The 21,423-nt window shown below is 44.6% G+C and overlaps 1 protein-coding gene across 4 annotated transcripts in view; it reads left to right on the top strand.

Annotated features, from left to right (window-relative positions):
- The window catches only part of SNX9 (sorting nexin 9), a 125,151-nt gene extending 104,401 nt beyond the window's left edge, over window positions 1–20,750 (top strand). For all 4 annotated transcript variants that reach the window (XM_019412667.2, XM_053904317.1, XM_053904319.1 and 1 more), the window contains 8 exons: window positions 1,409–1,512; window positions 3,597–3,700; window positions 7,377–7,454; window positions 11,657–11,733; window positions 13,050–13,139; window positions 14,973–15,087; window positions 16,958–17,049; window positions 19,012–20,750. In XM_019412667.2, coding sequence (XP_019268212.1) covers window positions 1,409–1,512; window positions 3,597–3,700; window positions 7,377–7,454; window positions 11,657–11,733; window positions 13,050–13,139; window positions 14,973–15,087; window positions 16,958–17,049; window positions 19,012–19,059 — 708 coding nt within the window. In that variant the 3' untranslated portion in view covers window positions 19,060–20,750. The remainder of the gene's footprint in view (window positions 1–1,408; window positions 1,513–3,596; window positions 3,701–7,376; window positions 7,455–11,656; window positions 11,734–13,049; window positions 13,140–14,972; window positions 15,088–16,957; window positions 17,050–19,011) is intronic.
- The last annotated feature ends 673 nt before the right edge of the window (window positions 20,751–21,423 follow it).

The raw sequence follows: 21,423 nt of genomic DNA, 5'->3' as shown, positions 1-21,423 counted from the left end.
TTGATAAATTAGACTGCATTAAAATTAAGAACAGCTGTGTATCCAAAGAAGCCTTTAAAAGTGAAAAACAAGCTAAAGATATGAACATTTAGAACCAACTAAAGGGCTGCCTTTTAGAATATAGGAAAACACATACAAATCCGTAAGAAAGATAATCAGCCCAGTTGTAGGGTTGACTTGGTAACATACTTCACAAAAGACAGTATCTCAGTCACCAAGGAATGTATGGGAAAGTACTTAATCTCATTAGTCATCACGGAAATGCAAATCAGAAGTACCGAGAACAGTACTACCCACTAGCCAGAAATGGCTGAACTAAACCTAGCGTCTTAGTGAGCTCAGTCACACCTGCTGGTGGGTGTGCAAATGGGTGAGACCAGTTGGGAAAGTCACCCAGCGTTACCTACTAGGGCAAACATTTTCTGCCCGCATCGGGGCACATGTACATGACATCTTGCTCAACCGCCACCCCCCTGCCCGCAGGGCCTCGGGTGGCCACCCGTAGTAGAATGAACAAACTGGGGAGTGTTCAGGCAAGAATGGAACCAATGAACTGTGGCTCCACCAACAATGTGGCTGTAGCTCCTAAGCACAGGTTGAGCCAAAAAAGCCAGACACAAAGAATACAGGGTAGCGTGGTCTTCACCAGCTCGGAAACCCAGCCAACCTACCCATGAGGGACTTGTGTCTAGAGGGGATAACTTGAAAGAAAAGTGAGGAACTGGTAACTATAAAAGAGGATAGTGGTTACCTTTGTGGGGGAGGGCAGGGGTCAGGACTGGGAAGGGACACGAGGGGCCTTCTGGAATGCCATCTTGTTTCTCTTGGCCTTGGGGTAGGTTACACAGCTATTATCTTACACTTTGTGAGAATTGGTCACACTGTATATTATGGCTTTAGGTGCTTTTCTGTGTGTGTATGTGTGTGTGTGTTTGTGTGTGTGTGTGTGTGTGTGTGTGTGTGTGTGTGTGTGTGTGTATAGATCTTTATAGATCTATCTTACAAAAAAAATTTTTTTTTTTAAATAGCTCATAATATTGGTTTCTATCTTATATTTTAGAAAAGCTTTCACCTTTTTTAAGAAAACATTTAACCTAAAACTTTGAGGTACTTGGTCAGGAATATAGGGTGTGTTCGTGTTCACTGTTATATTGCTGTGCGTTGGGAAAGGATAGGGATTGAGTCCCCTCGCTCTGAAGGGACTTGGGCTCACAGGGACCGTTCTGCGCATTGGCACGTGTTTCGTGTACAGAGATTACATCTAGGGTGTGCACACTCCCTCGGTGGAGAGGGCGATGGCATGGGAGCTGCTGTCGACAATTAGAAAGATAGTCAGTGAGCCAATCGCATTAGGGAGTTTTGAAAGACTGTGCTGTCCACGGTAATATTATAATGTTCTTATTTGCAGGAATGGAAAACTGGGAAGAGGAAGGCTGAGAAAGACGAGCTGGTAGGAGTTATGATCTTTTCCACCATGGAACCAGAGGCCCCTGACTTGGACTTACTAGAAATGTAAGAGAGATCAGCCTTTCCTTCCTCCCAAACCTGTGTCCACCTCCTGTGCTCACAGGCCGGGGAGGCTGTGGTTGGATGATGGGGAGCACATCACTTGTGCAGGGAAGCGTTGTCTTTCTAACCGTAGCATCAGATTAAAGTCTGTTTCCTTTTTACCTTGAAGTCCGTGATTTCACAATGGACATGGTGGTTTCTAGTTACCTCTAATAAAGCATGATAATTTCAACAATAGCCACATTATGGAAAGAGCATAAATGTCCATCCACTGAAGAATGGATAAAGAAGATGTGGTTTATATATACAATGGAATACTACTTGGCAATGAGAAAGAATGAAATCCTGACATTTGCAGCAACATGGATGGTATTATGCTCAGTGAAATAAGTCAGAGAAAGACAGATACCATGTTTTCATTCATATGTAGATCTTGAGAAACCTAACAGAAGACCATGGGAGAAGGGAAGGGGAAAAAAAAGAGTTCCAGAGAGGGAGGGAGGCAAACCATAAGAGACTCATAAATACAGAGAACAAACTGAGGGTGGATGGCGGGAGAGGGGAAAGCGGGTGGTGGGCATTGAGGAAGGCACCTGTTGGGATGAGCACTGGGTGTTGTATGGAAGCCAATTTGACAATAAATTGTATTAAAAATGAATAAAGGGGCGCCTGGGTGGCTCAGTCGGTTAAGCGGCCGACTTCAGCTCAGGTCATGATCTCGTGGTCCGTGAGTTCGAGCCCCGCGTCGGGCTCTGTGCTGACAGCTCAGAGCCTGGAGCCTGTTTCAGATTCTGTGTCTCCCTCTCTCTGACCCTCCCCTGTTCATGCTCTGTCTCTCTCTGTCTCAAAAATAAATAAACACTAAAAAAAAAAAATTTAAAAATGAATAAAAATAAAAAATAGGTCTGATTAAAAATAATAATAATAAAGCATGATAAAACAAAGTGGCACAGGACCAGTGCATACCTACATGATATTCAACAAGGCAGAAATCTCTGAACATTGCCTCAAAGGAAGTAAATCTCTAACCTGCAGTTTTGTGCTGTTTTTTCATCTGTTGTTTCTAATTATGTAATTTTTTTTTTTTTATGAAGGCTTGGTCGAAAATCTGGAGTAGTTCCTTTTCTATTTAAAAACTAACTAGAAATCTTGGGGCTTTTTTTAAGAAGTTTTTTTTCTTATTATAAAATTCTTGCTTATGTGTTACCAAATGTGTAGACAAGGAAAAAAAAAAAAAAAACAATGTTACAACTGCCCAGAGAGAAAAATCAGTGTTAATATGTGTTGACCTAGGTCTTCCAAAATCTCCTCTGTGCATATGTATCTAAGAGAAAAATTGTTTAAGCAAAAAAAGACCTCACACTATGCATTCTGTTTTATAAGCTTTTTTTTTTTTTTTTCATTTAGCATTATGTTGGGATGATTTTTTCAGGTTGGCATTTTTTATATCTTCAAAGAACTGAGTTGTTCAGTATCACTCAGATGGTTCTGTATCCAGGTCACTTTCTCCGATTCATTGAAGTACTTATTGGAATGAATGAATAAACTACCCGATGGTACCTCCACCAAATAAGATATTCACGAAACCATGATTTCATTTCCTTTAGAATGATTTTAGTTAAAATTCACAGGGAATTGAGGGGGAACAGAAGCAGAGTTAAAATTTAAATGGCAGATTTTTAGGTAATTTTTTTTAAGTTTGTTTATTCTGAGAGAGAGACAGACAGTACAAGTGGGGGTGGGTCAGAGAGAGAGAGAGAGAGAGAGAGAGAGAGAGAATCCCAAGTAGGCTCTGTGCTGTCAGCGCAGAGCCTGATGCAGAGCTCGGTCCCACAAGCCACGAGATCATGACCTGAGCCGAAAGCGAGCTGAAACCTGAGCCGAAATTGGACACTTACCCGACTGAGCCGCCCAAGTGCCCCTTCAAGCCTGAGTAAAGGGCGTTGCTACAGGGCCAGAAAACCACTGCCCGTGGTTATGTTTGGTGCAAGTCTCCCTGACCGTGTTGATTTTTCTCGTCTTGCACCTCACACTGACCATGTGGTGGCAAAGTCAAGGACATGCCGTCTTGTGTTTTCGCCCCACAGAGAACAGAAGTGTGATGCCGTCGGTAAATTCACCAAAGCCATGGATGATGGTGTGAAGGAGCTACTGACCGTGGGCCAGGAGCACTGGAAACGGTGCACAGGACGTAAGTGCCGTCCTCGCGGCCACTTCTGGGTTTGTAGGTGGCAGTGCGGGCCCCGTTTTGTGACCTTTACCACATTGGGGAACCGTCCCCTCAAACAGAAATGCACGTCATGCAGTAACGTCATACCCATGGCTCTCTGGGGACCCTCACTGGTCAGCCCTAATCAGGTGACGGAAAACGGACTCCAACAAATCCAGTTCAAGAACTCTCACAAAAATGTGTCCCCTTAACTGTTTCTAGTTATTTGGGGTTTATAATCTGTGAATAATGAATCCTTTCTTCGTGTTTAGAGAATGCTTGTTTTTAATGTCATGATTTTACGTTGTAATGTTTATCCATTTGGTAAGATTTGTTTATAGAAAGTTCTTCAACTTACAACGGGGTTCCATCCCAAAAAGCCCATCCTGAGTGGAAAACACCCTAAGGTGAAAATACATTCAGTACACTTACCCTCCCAAACTTCACAGCTTAGCCTGGCCCCCCCTGGCTCGGGACGCTTGCATCAGCCTGCAGCTGGGCAGAGACGTCTCACACAGGACCGAGACGGTTGAACGTCTCATACCGGACTCAAAGTGACAGAATGGCTGCACGGGTGCAGAATGCGTGCCCTGTGCCCGCTGTTTATCCCCGTGGTCGCCGGCTGCCCAGCATCACAGACAGGATCCTCCCATGTGTCCCCGGCCCAGGACAAGATCCAAATTCAGAATTCCAAGTACGGTTTCTGTTGAACGCATACCACTTTGACACCATCATAAAGTCAAAATATTGTTAAGTCAGGGACCACCTGTATGTGGCTGCAGACCTAATATTTAAGAGAAAGCAGGATGCTGGGTCAGACGAGGAGCAGGGTGAGGGCAGGAGCTCCGCCAGCCACTGCCGTCTGCCTGCACTTCCACGTTCTCGAAGACTTCGTACCTCCCCCGGCCCCCTCCCCACACGGCCTTGGTTTCTGAACTGTCACCCTGCTGAACCTTTGTTGTCTTGCAGTCAAGTCCTTGCAGCTCTTGTCACATAGCCCAGGCTAGAAGCACTCAAGCGTCGGCTGTGGGGTCAACACCCCGCGGCTGCCCTCCCACCTCTAAGGCCCAGCAGGCTTCACAGACCCGGTCACCGCTGCAGAAGTGCTCACGTGGCTGTCCGTGGCCATAGACTCTCGGGAGCTTCCTCCTCTTTGCGTCCATCCCGCCCTTATTGCCACAAGGCCTCCAGAGCCCCAGAGAGAGAGAGCTGAGCTCTCATCATGGTCGCTTGTGATGATCTCTGGAGAAAGAGGTGCCATGAGTCCTAAGTCACCTAACCTAGTACTAAGGCTAGTAGGTCAGCCATGAGGCCAGTATCTAAGAATCTTCTGGCTTTCAGCTCATACACCCTATAAGAATACTGGTTGTATTCAGGGTTTGGGTGCAGGTGGGGTGGGGGGTTGATTGTGTGTTTTAATAAAATGGCTTCTACTTTGAATTACAAAAATAATACCCACTTTTAAACTGTGGTACTCAGCATAGGAAGGAGCTTAATTATCCATTTTGTAAAGTTTTTTAGCAGGTGGTATTTTTCTTTTAAATGAGGGGAAAAGAATAAAATTGGAAGTCAAAAACTAATTTTAATGAATAAGAAACTGAATGTGGGGTAACTTGTGAATGAATTATTAAGATACCACAGCAGAGTTAATAGCAATATTAAGATCTATTAAATCCAGACCCTAGCACAGCAAAGTTCATAGCGGTGTTAAGATCTATTCAGTCCAAGCCCTTATTACATCAGGAATTGGCAAACTGTGGTCAGCGGGCCAAATCTGGCCTGGGGCCTATTTTTGTAAAAGTGGAACACGGCCATGCCCGCTTATATATGTACTGTCCGTGGCTCCTTTCCCATTACAGTGGCAGAGTCAAGTACCTTCGACAGAAACCTGTGGCCCCACAGAGCCTGGAATATTTACCGTCTGGCCCTTTACAGGAAAAAAAGGCCCTGTTTATACCGAATGGCCCTCTGCCACTCACATAATACTCTATATCAACAAAACCACTTGTGTGCCAGCTGTTCGTGCCCGGGGGGCAGACGCTGGGAGTGGTAACAGTTGCTCCTTTGTCATGGCAAAGACATATGATGCTGTACCCTAAATATAGAAGTAAGCCCCACACGGCAATGTATACAAATGCAGCACTAGAAAAGAAAACCCGCTCAGGCCTTGGGTCACAGGGAGCTAACTCAGCACGGAAGGGGGAGTGACATTCACTCAAACAGTGATTTCATTTTAAAATAATTAATTTTAGCTGTAAGCTCTTTTGAGGCCATGATAATAAATCATTTAAATCGTAGATTCTTTGAAAGATGTTCCCTGTTTTTTAGAAATATTTCAAGTGCAAATCCTCCAATCAAAATTTTAAGGATATCACAAAAATCTGGGTTTATGATTTCTTTTAAAGAGTTAAATCCCTTATGTCTAATATCTAGTCAAGTTCAGGTTCCATATGAGCCATAAGGCCAGATTTATGAAATAGAGGATATTGGTGTAAGGGTGCCCTTTTTGGTGGGGGGGGGGGGGGGAGGGAGAGTTGAAGCACTTGATTTGGGATTTAATTTAAGCATATCTTCTTTCTTCTTTTCTCTCAAAAGAGTGTCTTAAAATTCCTGATTTGTAAAGTGAGAAATGTAGCACATGCTTGGTATGGTAAAGCAGGTGTCTTTAACCCCACGTATAGAGGCAAAAACTGAGTTACAAAAAGGTAAACAGTTTATTAAAATTAAGCCAATATGGTTTGAATTCATGTCTCCTGATTATTGCGGCTTATAGACCATATTTCAGATTTCTCTGGACTAGATGTTTTTAAAGAAACATTTGAATCTTCCTTCTTTAAGATAGACCCTGCACTAAGCCTTCAAATGCAAGTAAGGCTTTCTTTTGAAAAGCACTTGGTGTGTTGAAAGGGATTACTTACAGATGCAGAGAAAATAGCCTAAGATAGACTCTGCTCAGAGTTTTCCAGAGTGACTGTAGAATTCTAGAATGTTAGCACTAGAAGGACCTCAGAGATCATTTCATTAATCATGTTATACAGATGAGCAAGCTAAAATCCCCCTCCCTGGTCCTGAGTCCTTCTGCCATATTTTTCTCCACACGTTGCTGCTTTCAGTTATCTATTTATCTATTTATTTATTTATTTACTTACTTATTTATGCAAATAATCGTTCATACATACATAACAGTGAGGAAAGCAATGTATTTGGAATCACACGTGCCAAACCCACCATTTGTCGGCCATGTGACCCTGGGCAAGTCCATTCACTTTATCTGAGCCTTATTTTTCTAACCCACAAAACCAAGATGTGGAGTCTCCACCCGGTAGATGGGTTGTCGTGGTGATCGGGTGGTGTACACGAAAGTCCTCTCTGTCAGCCAGACATCTTCCAAATGAGCTCCCAGTCGCTCCGAAGGATGCGGGCGGTGGTGATGGTGGTTAATAATAATAGCATCCGCCATTTACTGAACCATCCGTGAATAATGAATTTTATTTTTAAAAAATCCTTTGTTCAAAACAATTTTATTAAAGAATATAGACTATTTTGAATCATTTCAAATTTCTTTTATGATAAAAGTAATCACTCTTAGGAAATAGTCAAAGCCCATTTCAGTTTGCTCAGAGGACTGGTTAACCGTGCACTCCTTTTTCTCTTCCAGCATTACCCAAGGAGTATCAGAAGATAGGAAAGGCTCTGCAGAGCTTAGCAACAGTGTTTAGTTCCAGCGGTTATCAAGGTACGTCTGTGTCTATCTGTCTTGGGGCCATAAGTGTCTCGCAGACCAGCCACCCCTCCAGCCTCTTGTAGGCAGACAGAGGCTCCGCAGTGAAGGGCCCTTGTCACCGACACTTAAATTGGCTGGGCTGCTCCACTCAGGACTCCTGCAACCTCACTTCATTGCTTCTGAGAAGAGTGGAGGGTTGTTACACTATGTATTTTCTTGCTGGCCTTCTGCACCTTTCTTTGTGCTCAGGCACAGCTCTTGCGCTCGAACGGGCAGCTGTGATACGTCAGCCTCCGCCCTGGCTCTCATCTCCCCGCCAAACTCAGAAGTCCAGTCTTCCTGTTACAAAGGCCAGAATTCACCAACGCGGTTTGGAGGGAAAATTTGACTAAGTAACAAATTCACGTTGCTTTCTGTCTCTCCGCAGCTTAGAATTATTTTCAACTTGTCCCACGTTGTAGATCTTACCTGTGGTTTTTCGAATTCATTGTACGTTTACATTGCCCACACTTGCGAGAACAAGCCAGCTATTTCCCCTTATGTTTTGGTTTGCTTTTGCTTAGTTTGCCCTGTGGAGCAGGTAGGGAGTCCAGGTATCTGTCAGGTGAGTGGCAGTTCTTAAATCTGAGTGTGTCCCATCACTTACAGAAATGATAGAATTGGTACTTCGGCCGAGTTCTGTATCCCAATTCCTAGGGAAGATAGGTCTTTGGATGTCAGTGTCTGAGTATCTTCAGGGACGAGAAATTAGTCTCTCACCAAAATGTATGGGGGCTGCTGTGTATGAATATTTCTTTTTGGCCTGGCTGAATTGTGTCTTATAATCCCAACTTTCAGATTGATGGGAGCGTTGAAGATTAGTTAATCGGGCCCCCTCTTTCAAGATGAGGAACGTAGGCCTGGAAAGATAAGCTTCTGGCCAGGGTGCCACGGGGTTGATGCAGAGGCCAAGTCTAGGACCACATCCACTGCTTGGTTGCCGGCAAGACCCTGAGACCACGCTCATCTTTGTGGTTCTGTAGTGTGTTGATGGGATGAGAGCTTTTGTTCTGAAGTCACTGGACCCCGATCCTGCGCTCACATGTCAGAGCTCACCCGAGTCTGCGCCTTCCTTAAGCCTCACCTGAGGGCTGGGTGTCTTCCGGCCCCGCCCTCACTTCCCTCCGTCACCTCTTCCTGCACACAACCCGTGTGGGGGACCTGGCCCTGCATTTGGGGCTCCCCAGGCTCTAGTCCCTCACAGCGCACATGCAGCGCCTCCCGTCCCCCCGGGGCTCCTCTGCCTGTGGAGGGCTCCCTCTTCCACCCGCGTGGCAGGCTCAGCCCTTTCTGATTTTAGTTCATTTGGATTTCTTCATTCCTACAGTGCTTCAGTGACTCGAAGGGAAAGTATGGCTTTTGAGTTTATGTGATATTATTACGTTGAGAGCAGCAGTCTTACAGGTGTCCCCATCCAAGCTAGAATGGAACCGCTCCAAGATTAGATTTTTAAGCCCAACGATGATCCTTCCAATAGCTTCCAAGTTTGTATCATACGTGGACCCATATTTGAGGTCTTTCGTCCCTTGAAGTCACGTATAAAACTTAAAAATCATTCAGAGCTAGATCACAGAATGTGTAAACAGCAGTTCACTCACTGGTTCTCCTGGTCGATGCTGGGAAAGACACATCACTCCTCTTCACTAAATGTGATATTTATAGAGGGTGCAGATAATTTGAACCAAAAGTCTTGAAAAGGGGGAAACAGAAGACTTTCGGTAATCTGAGAAATGGTTCCTAAAGATCTTCTTTGGTAACTTTATAAAATCTTCCCATATATTTCTCGTTCTGTATGTACATTTTAGTGGAGTCTGTGTACCTTCAAAATGACCAGCTTCTCTCCAGCGTTTTGTCTTCTGTAATTTCAGCCTGAAGCGACCTAGAAGAAAGGAGGGATAGAGAGGGCTGCAGGGGGGCAGTAGAGTGAGACCCCTAGGATATCAGGACATCCTAGAGGGGAGGAGACAGTAAGAGATGACCTTCTCCACGGCGCCCACCTGTGTATTCCCTTCTGAACCACAAACCACACTCAGAGAAGCACTGTTTGCTTTCTCCATGTTTCTGTGCTTAACACTATCCTCAGTGCATTATCAAATACTCCGGTTGCAAGTGGCACTTTGCCAACTATTAAAAGTACTCAATGTAATACGCTTTGTGTTGAATATCATTCACCTTACTAAAGATCTTGTTTTTAAGGAACTTTTCAAGACTGGCCTCTGACCTTTCAAGGCAAATGAAGGTCAGCAGAGTTGAGTTCTGTGTCTCATCACGTGTTCCTTTGCCCACACGTGCTGGCTTCTTGGGGCAGCGCTGCACTCTTTGATCTTGAAGTAATTCAGATGATTCCAGTTCCTGAGAACATCTTGGATTATGCTAACTATAACTTTCCACACTCCCTTTAAGAATACATGAACTAATTACTGGAACAACACGGAGACCGTTAGCATGGCCTTTGCACAGATCTATGAGGCGCTTCATATCCTTATGGATTATCATGGAAAAACAACTGATAAAAATATTTAAATGGTTATCTTTGGGGGAGAAGAGGAACGGGTACAGAAGCTAGACCTCTGGACCTCTAGCTTTATCTTGTTTCGTAGATTCGACTTTGGAACGATGTGAATGTTTTACATTTATTTTTATATTTGTTGTTTTACTTTTATTATTAGAAAACAAATTTAAATGAAAATGTAAAAAAAAAAAATTCCTAAAATCAAAAGCAAAATGAATCATTGGATGCATCAAGAGGAGGGCATAACCATGTAGAGAATTACTTCAGATCACCTTAAAACAACGAATTTTGATTATATGTCCCTAGTAGCAGGTGTCTTAAAGCCAAAAAAGACTTCAAAAATCTCGTTTTTCAGTAATCATGTAGTTAGCATAAAATGTTGGTATTGTTTTTCTAAAGCTTCTAAAACTATTTTACGTACTGTGGGGGAAAGCAAATACGTAATTCTTTTACTGTTGTTAGGAACCAAGTTTTAAAAGAGAGAAACATAAAGATCAAAAGTTTTAAAACCCATTATGAAAAAGCCTGTAGTCCTAAATTTGAGTTGGAAATGTCAATATGAGTTCATTACGATTTCCCTGTTTTTAAAAAAATGCAGCTTGCCTCACGCTGCACGTTGAAAAGGCCCCGAAATATCCAATCCAGGAGTGAGAAGCGCCTCTAGCGCCACCCACAGGGGGATTTCTGAACACTGCGCTCCACCCACATGAACCAGAGCTCCCAGCAGAAAGAACTCAGATGCCAGTTTGAAGAGCCTTCCGCAGGCCTGTAAAGAGAAAAATTTGAGCATTAGTGCAAGTAATACTTCCTGTGAAGTGAAGCTTATCGAGTACGTTTAAATCCAGATTTCAGTGCTTTTTTAAAAAGTTGATCTCCGTTACCTTTAGGGGACTGGTTAGGGAATCAACTCATTATTCTGAAAATGGTAAAGAGAAGGAAGCATTTAATGTGCTTTTTCTCGTCCAGTACCTCACGGTAAGCAGATAGCTGATAAAGGAAGGTTCCTTTTTATAGAAGTGCTTCAGATCGAGAAAGAGTAATCGAAGCGGAAAAGCAACAGTTTACAAACCTTTCCTCAAATAAAAGACCGAGACTGTACAGGGAACCGAGGACTGTGTTATCCCCACAGAGACAGTCAGCAGAACCCAGCCTGTAGGTAGCAAGACAAGTACCCGGTTTCTTCAACACCCGAAAAAGAAATTTGCAAGAAAACAAAAAGGAGGGAGGAGAAAGAGCCTATAGACAGAAGAAACACTTAGGCTCTCGGCCACCTGGATGTTCTTTGCTTCCTGAAAGCAGCCACCTTGATTTCGGACATCAGGGAGCTGCACACCACCTGGATAATTTATGTCAGGAACAGTTTGTCTTTTCTGCAGTGTGGTGTTGGTATCGTCCTTGCTTTTTGAAGAGTCCTTATCTTTTAGGTAAAAATTATGAGTGAACTGTTATATGGCCAGCGAAAGAGGGAGGTAAGGAGTGGATGGTACAGGTGAAAAAACACTGGCCATGAGCTGTTCATTGGGAAGCCAGGTGACGGGTAGATAGCAACTCATTACACTATCCTCTGGTTTTGAAATGTTTAGGATTTTCTAGAATAAAATTTTTAAAATAAATGAAGTGAAAATACAACTTATGACCACTGATGTCGCATAATGATTTTCAGGCGAAACGGATCTCAATGCTGCAATAACAGAAGCAGGAAAGACTTACGAAGAAATTGCCGGTCTTGTGGCAGAACAGGTATCCACTGAGACATGCGATTCCAGTAAAGATTTCATGCTGTCGAATCCACATATTTAATCTAACCTATTTTAAAACAAACTTCGCAAATAGATACCCTTCTCTTTTCTATCCCTGTGTATCTTTGTTAATGGTATTTGGTAGTAGTTTTTCTTCGGTTAAGCAAAAGTGCTAGATGAAGGTATCTTCAGGAAATCTAAAGGAGAGTTCCAGAGAGGGAAGGAGGCAAACCATTAGAGACTCTTAAATACAGAGAACAAACTGAGGATTGATGGGGGGTGAGGGGGGAGGGGAAAGTGGGTGATGGGCATTAAGGAAGGCACCTGTTGGGATGAGCACTGGGTGTTGTATGGAAACCAATTTGACAATAAATTATATAAATAAATAAAAAGAAAACTAAAGGAATACTTTCCGGTGTCGATGGCTCGGATCCATCCTTCACCAACAGGCGGTTGGAACATTATAGCAAGAACACTGTTCAAGTCACTGTTTGGACCCTTAGTCTGTCTGAGCCTTGCTTCACTCAGCTGGTAAATGGTGACGGGAGAGCCTGCCTCGTAAGGATCTCAGCAGTCAGCAGCTCACGAGGAGAACATACCTGCTGTGGCCCCTGGGAAAGGCAGGTCTTTGTAACAGCCACGTGGCTTTTATTGGGGTCTTCAGTGGCCCAACTTCAGTTCTTTTGTATAGACAACAGATCATAAATTCCCTAATGGGGAATAACCATGTATGTTGTTTCAAATCCCTAAATTAAAAAAAAAAGTTTTTAGGTCAGTTCTTGAGATATATCCTTGTGCACGCACATTCATGTTGGTCATTGACTACGTCTGCTTGTTATAAAGAGATTAATTTTTAGAACTGTGCATAACATAACTATTAAAAATTAAAATTCAAAAAAATTGAAAAATTTTAGGTTGCCACTTAAGGTGATTGCCAGATTTTTAATTATATTTTACATTCTCTGCTAAAATTGAAATATTGATTACATCTTATTTGCTCATATATAAACAGACAGTATTAACTAGCTTTTTTCCCCCATAATGTTATATTTTGAGCCACCTCAAAGTAGCTGATTTTACCAACCAACCTAAAAATTATCCGATGTTCTATCATTTTCTCTTCAATCTACAACTGAGAGTGTAATAGCCTTGGAGGGTTGTTTTCTTACAGGAAAACTAGGCTGAATGCATAGCCCTTGACCATAGTAACTACTACCTGGGGGCTTGGCCGATACAGCCCTCAGGTATGGCTGTTTTCTTGTCCTCCGTTGCCTGGATTTCTCTGCCAGTAATAACCAAATCTGTGTCTTGTTACAGCCAAAGAAGGATCTCCATTTCCTCATGGAATGCAATCATGAATATAAAGGTTTCCTTGGCTGCTTCCCTGATATTATTGGCGCCCATAAGGTAATTTGATCGCAGAAGATGACACGGGTGAATCTGGCTGCCACTCACGGCCACCTGCGCGGTCCCCGTCTGTGAGCACAGCCCTGAGTCAGGAGGGGCTTTCCGAAATAAGCTGGAAACTGCTCGGTCTGTTTAAATAGTGAGGTCCCCGTAACACGTTTAGATCATGGGGAGTTTCTAGTTTTTTGGATTCTATAAAAAATAATTTTGAGGAAACAAAAATATGAAAAACGCTCCTTCATGCACATGCTTAGGTCAAGTATCAAACAAAATAATCCTGCTGTTTGAAGTTGAAGACAATGTTAGGAATACCGCTTTCCCTTTGTGAGACCCCTGTAAGCTGCTTGGGCAAGTCCTCTGAGATCCTTCCCTATTGATATGAAATAAGATGTTCTGTCCCTGGGCCTGATGAAAGGCTTCCTGACTAAAACTTCAATGGTCAACGTCAATTTTATATTTTTAGGGTAATAAGAAGGAAACTGTGTAGTTCCCATCGTAAAGGTATTTTTAAACTGAACTTAGAAATGTTTTAGGGTGTCCTCACATTTTGATTCTGGTTAATTTTTCTCTGTTTCAGATTCTATGTTATTTCAGAATGTGGACTTATTTTATCCACTCTAGTACTTCTCTAGGGTATTGTGATGTACTTGGGTTTGTTAGGAGAATCTCCACAGAGGGCTGGTCTGTGACCCTAACAGTCCTGGCACGAGGCCCCGTTAGCCTTTGACTTTGATAACGGAAGTGTCAGGAGGGGGTGGCGTAGGTAAACAGGAAGCTTTGTGCAACTTCAGATCTTTCCATACAAAACTCAGAACATTCTCTTTACAACCCACCCGTCGCCGGACACTTCGGTGTTGCCACATCTTGGCTGTTGTGGGTAACGCTGCAGTGATCCTGACGGTACAGTTATCGCTCTGAGACCATGTTTTCATTTTCTTCAGATACGCGCCCAGAAGTAGAATTGCTGGGAGAGTAGACCTTAAAAATGCTCATCATAAGGGGGCGGGAAAAAAAAAGCTTGTGACCGCGTGAGGTGAGGGATGTTAATAGCACCGTGGTAATCGTTTTACAATATATACGTACGTCAGCTCTACAATATTGTGTGTCAATTATAAATAAAACTGAGAGGAAATTAAAATAAAAATCTCAAAAAAACAAAAAAACAAAAAAACACCCCAGCTCAGAAGGGTTAGCTTGTTGTAGGGATTTGTGCCAGCACTTAAGAGTTTTGGGCATGGAGCCTGATGTATGCGCGAGTGTGAAGTTTTTCCTTCCAGATAGCTCTAATGAGCTCTCTGATGGTCCTGGAGTGGGAAACATTTGGCAGCTTTCACAGCTACCTCCATGTGAGTATTAATCTGAAATCGGTACAGCGCTCCTCGCAGAAACCAGAGTAAAGCTGGTGACCCGCCGCTCCAGGACAGAAGAGGGGGAGAGGCCCCGGGCGCATGCGCTCGTCCGTGTCCCTGATCAAACGACTTTGCAAACTGCTAATGCCTCTTTCCCTCTTCCATACCACTCTTGTCTGGGCCCTGACTCTGGCTCACAAATACTACAGAAATAAGAGCGCTGTTTGGTTTTCTATTCTGTCGTGGCGTTAAACAGTCCCATTTTAGCTTAGTTCTGTATTTCAAGAACAGCAACCTTTTTGCTTCCAAGCGACTTACGGGAAGTTACAGTTAGGTGCTTTCCTGTGTTCTTATTTTGTGGGGACATTTTTTTCTTGTTGAGTAGCCAGTCAGGTAGAGAATATGTTGGCACTGTTCTATTTTAGATTAATGGCTAATCCTTTTAGCTCTGTTTTATTCATACTCTTGCATTTGTATTTCACAGGCAGCGATAGAAAAAGTGAAAGAAAGTGACAAACTGGTGGCAACTAGTAAGATCACCCCACAGGACAAACAGAACATGGTGAAGCGAGTTGGTACCATGTCTTACGCGTTGCAAGGTAAGAGAGAGGTTCGTGCACAGCTAGCGGAGATTTTCACCCCCCACCCCCACCCCCCAGCAAATCTGCTGTTCTTGCTGGAGAGAAATCCAAACGTGAACCACAGCTAGTAGGTACCTAAGAGCTGATTTAAAGTATTCTCATAAGCCCGTTGTTTGCAGGATCCCAGTGTTAATGAAGATTTGTAATATTTATTTATTCTTTTGCACATTTCCGTGACATAACTATGGATGACAACCTGATCAAACCTGTACATTTTTATTATCTCTTAGAGACAGTGAAAATTACTTTTATAACCCTTAATATTAGCTCCTTTCGTAACACTGTGTGAGATTCCCAAATTCAGCTTTCAGCACTTTGTAACCTCTGTCCCCCGGGACGCTAGAATGTAAAGGGAGATTGGACATAGCGTTTTCAGCAAAGTTCGTCTGTTAATAAAAAGAAGATATTAGTTAATTTTTATAGATTTGAGTGCTTTCCAGCAGAGAGGAGCCGTGAACGGATTTTTCCTGTTTTGATGGACGGGTAGAACAGGGGTAAGCAAAGGAGAAAGGGGAAGGATGTTCTAGTTGGAACAAAAGCGCACAAAAGAATGGGACAAGATTCTCTCCTCTTGGCCTCCGGGCAGAAAGTATACCTGCAGGTTGTTGGGGAGTAAGTGTGGTGATTGTGCAGGGCCTGGAGAGCCAGGCCGAAGAGCCTAGACTTGACGTGGGCGTTAGGAAGCCACTAGAGGTTTGATGTTGGGGGCCAAGGGGGTCCACTGCTCCGGGAGAGGGTGGGAGACACTGAAGGGGGCAGACGTCAGGAAGCCCACAGAGAAGACCACTGCTTCTGCAGTCTGAGAGTTTGAAGGGCTGAAAAAGACGTGGTGCTCAGAGAAGAGAAGGGCCCATTTACAGACTTTGCCAGGAAACACCCCTCGGGGCTAGGGAACTAGTGGGACAAAGAGAAGAATGTCTGGAAGATATCCAGAACTAGGGCAACTAGAGGCAGAAATGGGAAAGCCTGAGTGAAGATTTGGCTTTTGAAGGGTTTGCAATGGGAAATTTTTTTTTAACTTGTGTTTGAAGTTACCCAGATAGATCAACGAGAAGCTTCGCATGACTCCAGCTAACACGAAACTCAGAACAATTCCCTTTTTGTAGGAATTGGTGCCAGCAGCTGGCTTTCTGGGCACAGAGAACAAGGGGACATGCAAGGTGGAGGTGTGAGAAGTCCCCTCCAGAGTTGGTGATGGGGTGGGGGTGGCGCCGAGGGACCAATTTCAACAAGGGCGTCATTTGTGAATCGATGGATTCAGCAAAGATAAAGAACGGGCGTCAAGTCCTCTCGCCTGGTAAGACGCCGAGTTCCGAGAGCCCTGGTGCTCAGGGCAGCGAAGCTCCGTTACAGAAGAGGGTTTCTCTGTGTCTCATCCGTCTGCACAGCTGTTCCAGGGCGCCCCAAGAAACCTGCCCAGGCAGTGGCCGCGCGAGGGGGAACAGGGCAGGACCCACGAGGCGCCTTGCTAGGTCCTCCATAACGTGATGCTCTCAGCTGCATTGTTGTCCGCAGAGAACAACCACCGAGTCAGCCTTCTGCTCGATCGGTTCTGTCGGGACAGTAGTCCACGCGTGCGTGACCGTGTCAGGCTTCTTAGTATCTAACACGTAAACCCACAAAACTCATCTCTCTGCCGGAAAGTATTGTTTGCCATCAACTGCTCAGATTTTCTAGCCTCTGTATAAAGCGATTTGTCAAGAACGGCCCCTGCCCTGAAGCCAAGCAGGTTAAATCCCGTTGATGACGGATCACAACCCAGCAGAGAAACTAGGTGTTGTCTGTTGAAGGTCAGGCGTACTGATTGATGTCTTGGGTTTGGTTGTAGCTGAGATGAATCACTTCCATAGCAACCGGATCTATGACTACAACAGCGTCATCCGCCTGTACCTGGAACAGCAAGTGCAGTTCTACGAAACAGTAAGTTGGCCGCCGGCCCCAGGCCCTTTGCATGCGCGCGCGCGCACACACACACACACACACACACACACACACACACAGAGGATTTGTGGTCACTTAACTTTGACCCTACAGAGTTAACCTGTTTGTATTTTTTAATCCTAAGTATTAAACCAAAGGAGGTTAATTATTGGGTGTGTTTTTTAAAACCCTTTTAATTATATCTGCCTTTTCCTTTTTGAATGATACAGCATTAGAAAAGGTTTCTCTTCAGGAACAAGGAGTACTGGAGGCTGGTTGTGAGGCCCCCATAAGTCCTTTCTGGGAGGTTCCCCACCCCCGCAGCTTCTCTGTGCCTAGGGAACAGGGAAGGGGAAGGGGCACCACAGGCGGCCTGTGGGAATGACGTCTCCCTGTGCACCGAAGGAACTTCAGAAAGAAAACAAGCGAGAGAAAGAAGCCCCAAATGTTTTCATTTAGGAAACCGCAACAGAAATGTAAACTCTTATACTCTGCATAGTAATTTTATCGTTGGCCAGGGTGTCCAGTCAGTAAAGAACCTGGCGTGTAAGTGGAAACTCAGACGTCGCAAGACGAGTCCTGTCACTGCGTGATTGACTGTGTGTGTTGGCTGCCCGTTTCTTACTCAGTTTTCCACTGTTGCCTTGGTATTATCTCATGTATGTTCAGGATGGTGGTAGGCAGGCCCCAAACTCCCATCCACGCACGTGTCCTCTCTGGGCGAGACAGCGCCGAAGATGTCTGTCTCCAACAGACTCTTGAAAGGAAGCTGTGATCGGTGTGCTGTCCGCGTGTTGCGAATTGCGTGTCAGAAGCGGCTGGTTTTGGCGCTGAGTCTCTAGAAAGAATTCCCTTCCGCCTTCGTATCCTCTGCAGCGTGGTTCCTGGGCTCTCCGGCTGCACGCTCCGTGTTAACCGGTGCCGCTGTAAGGTTGCTTCTCATCATGTGTTGGAATCGCAGATTGCATTTGTTCTACGTGAGAAAAGAAGTGAAGGCGAATTGCTGAAATTCTGATAATGTTGATTTGTTCAGTAATCTGAAGCCCAAGTGAGGTGTAATCATCAATGACCTTGTGACTCAAAGTAGAAACCCGTGCATTCAATCACCGTCCTTGTTAGATGCAACAAGTTTTATGAGAAAGTAACCCTTAAGTTGTAAAACGCGCATATTTGTTCACGGAGCAAACGTTTATTGAGTACCTATTATACACCAAGCACGTATCCCAGATACTTAGGCTCCAAGAATGGCGAAGACATCTGTGTCCTCAAGGACCGGGTGGTCTCCTTGGGGGCAGGGTAGACACATGATCTCCTCCGCAATACGGCACTGGCCGTAACGGTGCACCTGTGTGCTGTCTCCACGTTGGCGGCCCAGCAGCAGGCGGGATCAGAGAGGCGTGCTCAGCATCGGGGCCTCAGGAGTCCGTGGTGTCCAGCAAGGCAGGGGGATCTGGGCGAGCCTGAAACCCTCTCTCTCTGCCTCACTGGAGGCAGAAGTGAGTAGCCTGGCAGTGTGGCTCCCCAGGGAGGAAGGGGCCGTGCTGGGAAGGAGCGGCACCCTCTGGGCTCTCAGGGGGTCTCTCTGGCTGCCTGGTGCTGGAAGAGACTAGAAGCATAGCCCAGCTAAAGTATTTGTTTTTAAAAAATGTTTTTAATGTTTATTTTTGAGAGAGAGAGAGACACAGAGTGTGAGTGGGGGAGGGGCAGAGAGCGAGGGAGACACAGAATCCGAAGCAGGCTCCAGGCTCCGAGCTGTCGGCACAGAGCCCGACGCGGGGCTCGAACCCACAAGCCATGATGAGATCATGACCTGAGCCGAAGTTGGACACTCAACCGACTGAGCCGCCCAGGTGCCCCTCAGCTGGAGTATTTGTCATGTTTTACTCATAAGAGATGGAAATAGTAGAATACTATGAATTCGTAACAGGAGTGATCTCTCAGGGTTGTTTCGTTTTTCACCAGATTGCAGAGAAGCTGAGGCAGGCCCTCGGCCGCTTCCCGGTGATGTAGGACAGAACGGCACACGAAGCGAACTCCCAAGTGTTCTTCTGACCTGGGGCAACGCGATGTGATGTTTTTCCCCTGTCATCAAAATCAAAAAGGAAGGAAAGAAAACCAAAAAGAAATAGAGTGGCAAAAAACTGCATCTACTTTATTAACCAACTGAAACGCACCGGTTACTTAGGGATAGTCTTGTTTTGTTCATTTCCACATCCGTTATTAAAACGATGGAAATCGTCTCTATTTTTGGAAAGTACTTAAAGTTATCAGAATTTTGAACAGAAAATTAGGGGTTTCCCCCACCGATATTTTACATAAAAATGTAATTTTTACATCACCCACGATCTTCTGGTTCTTACCCAATGTCAGGTAATTACTAATTGCTTTCTTAAAAATATGAAGTATGCCAGAATAAAAAATATATATGTTTGTATATTTTTATAACTCTTTTCAGTCCTTTGGGATTCCTGTCTATTTAGGAAAACCTACATGCCTTTCACTGACATATTTATGACTCGGGCGCTCATGTCTTCGGGAGAGAGGAAGCAAAGAGGGGCTCCTGGGGCGGCCGGCCCCCTCGCGTACGGCTCGGTGGTGGCCCGTGGTCCCATCAGAGCACGCGCCTGGGCAGAAACTGAGGATCAGATTGACGTGCACCCACTTCCCTCAGGACCATTTCGAGTGTCCCCTCCTTGGGGAGGGCTCGCTCTCCTGGCGCTCCCTTCCTCAGCTTGGTTAGGGCACGGTTCTTGCCAGAAAGACTATGTTGAGAAAGTTGGGGATGTTTCTAAAATCATCTGACCCGGCTCCTCTGCTCCCAGTGGTGGAGCCGCCCTGCGGACTCCCGTGCTCGGGAGCGAGTGCTCGGGCGGGGGGTGGGGGGGAACACACCTTCTCCCCCAGAACTTTCACCTCGAATCTGAGCCGACGGTGGCTCAGTCCGGCCGCATGAGAAACGTGTGAGAGCGTGATTTGCCACTTGATTTGGATGGCAGACTAGCGGGCCAAGGGTATTCTCTGGAAAAAATGAAAACACAGCTTAGTAGACCTCTCCGTCCGCACCACATCGAAAAGTCTGGGGACCCATAAGGGTGACAACCTGAACAATACACAGTAACCCCCGGAGCTTTTATGTTTAAGGAGTACAGCGTGAAAGTCTCCCTGACTGCATCCCTAAACTTCAGACAGAATTTTTCTGATCACTAGGACTCCAGTTAATGGCATAAAGCAAAACATAATCTTTCTCGACTGTCAGCTTTAAATCTGAACACTCACAGACACTATGTTCCTCCTGCAGACGAGCATGTCTGTCCTCCACAGTTGCCTTACTGCGTTATCTCCACTGCTTTCGTTCTCCTGACCTGATGATCCTAGTATAGAAAATGAAAGTTTTGGGCCAGCACAAATGAAATGAAACCAAAAAATAAGTAGAAGAGGAGATCAAATGAACATGAATATGAGAATTTCTTGTTCCTTAATATCACGGGTTTTGTTAATGTTTTATAAGTAATTTTCCCTATTTGATTTTTCTTTTATAAAATCTCATAGAACAATGTTTATGATACAGCCATTTAATATATGTACAAATTGTAAAGAATATGTATAAATGTTTTACACAAATGTAAGAGCATGTAGAAGCCAACATATAAATAAATTGTTGAAAACTGTACAGTAAATTCTGAAAGCACATTTTCAAAACACTTTGGTGTTTGTGTGATTTTTTTTTTTTTTTTTGATAATTGCTTCTTGCTTCCAGCTGCTGAAAATAGTCCAGGGAATGAATTTGTCCCCAAAACTTAATTCTCCCAATAGGAACTGATCATTTAATTCTTTAAGTCAGAGTTATCAGTCCTAGAAGCATGTCTTAATCACCAGAGAGCTGTAAGAAACAGATACTGATGCCCAGTGTATCTGGGTTCTGCAGAGAAACCGCCTACAGAGCGTGTATGTGTGAGTTCCCTAAGCGATGTTTGCACTTTGTGATATCTTATAACTTAATTCTGTGGTATGGAAATCTTATGTTACATGATAAGGAATAAGAGGAAAGAAATCAGGTACTTGCTTTACGCATACACAGGTATTCACACAAAAGAAAGAGAAAAGATGACCATTGAAATCCTTTTATCGGGCACCCAGCAGTGGCAGGGTTAGGGTCAGCCTCGGTGAGTGACGTCTGTTGCTGAGCCCATGCATGACCTCCATCCCTGCCACCGTGGGCAGCCTCCCACCACTGGGTTCACGAGCCCACTGGGACAGGACGGAGCGGCTGGAGAGGGAGGCTGACTGGTATCCACAGAATGGATCGTCCTATCCGCTTGATTATTAAAATCCTCTTCTGCTGAAGCCACCCTATGGTGGGCATTTATAGGACAC

Source organism: Panthera pardus, unplaced genomic scaffold (genome assembly GCF_024362965.1).
Source record: "Panthera pardus isolate Hobbes unplaced genomic scaffold, ASM2436296v1 HiC_scaffold_17, whole genome shotgun sequence".
Lineage (NCBI taxonomy): Eukaryota > Metazoa > Chordata > Mammalia > Carnivora > Felidae > Panthera > Panthera pardus.
Note: the sequence above shows the minus strand (reverse complement) of the source record. Positions and strands in the feature narration are given on the sequence as shown.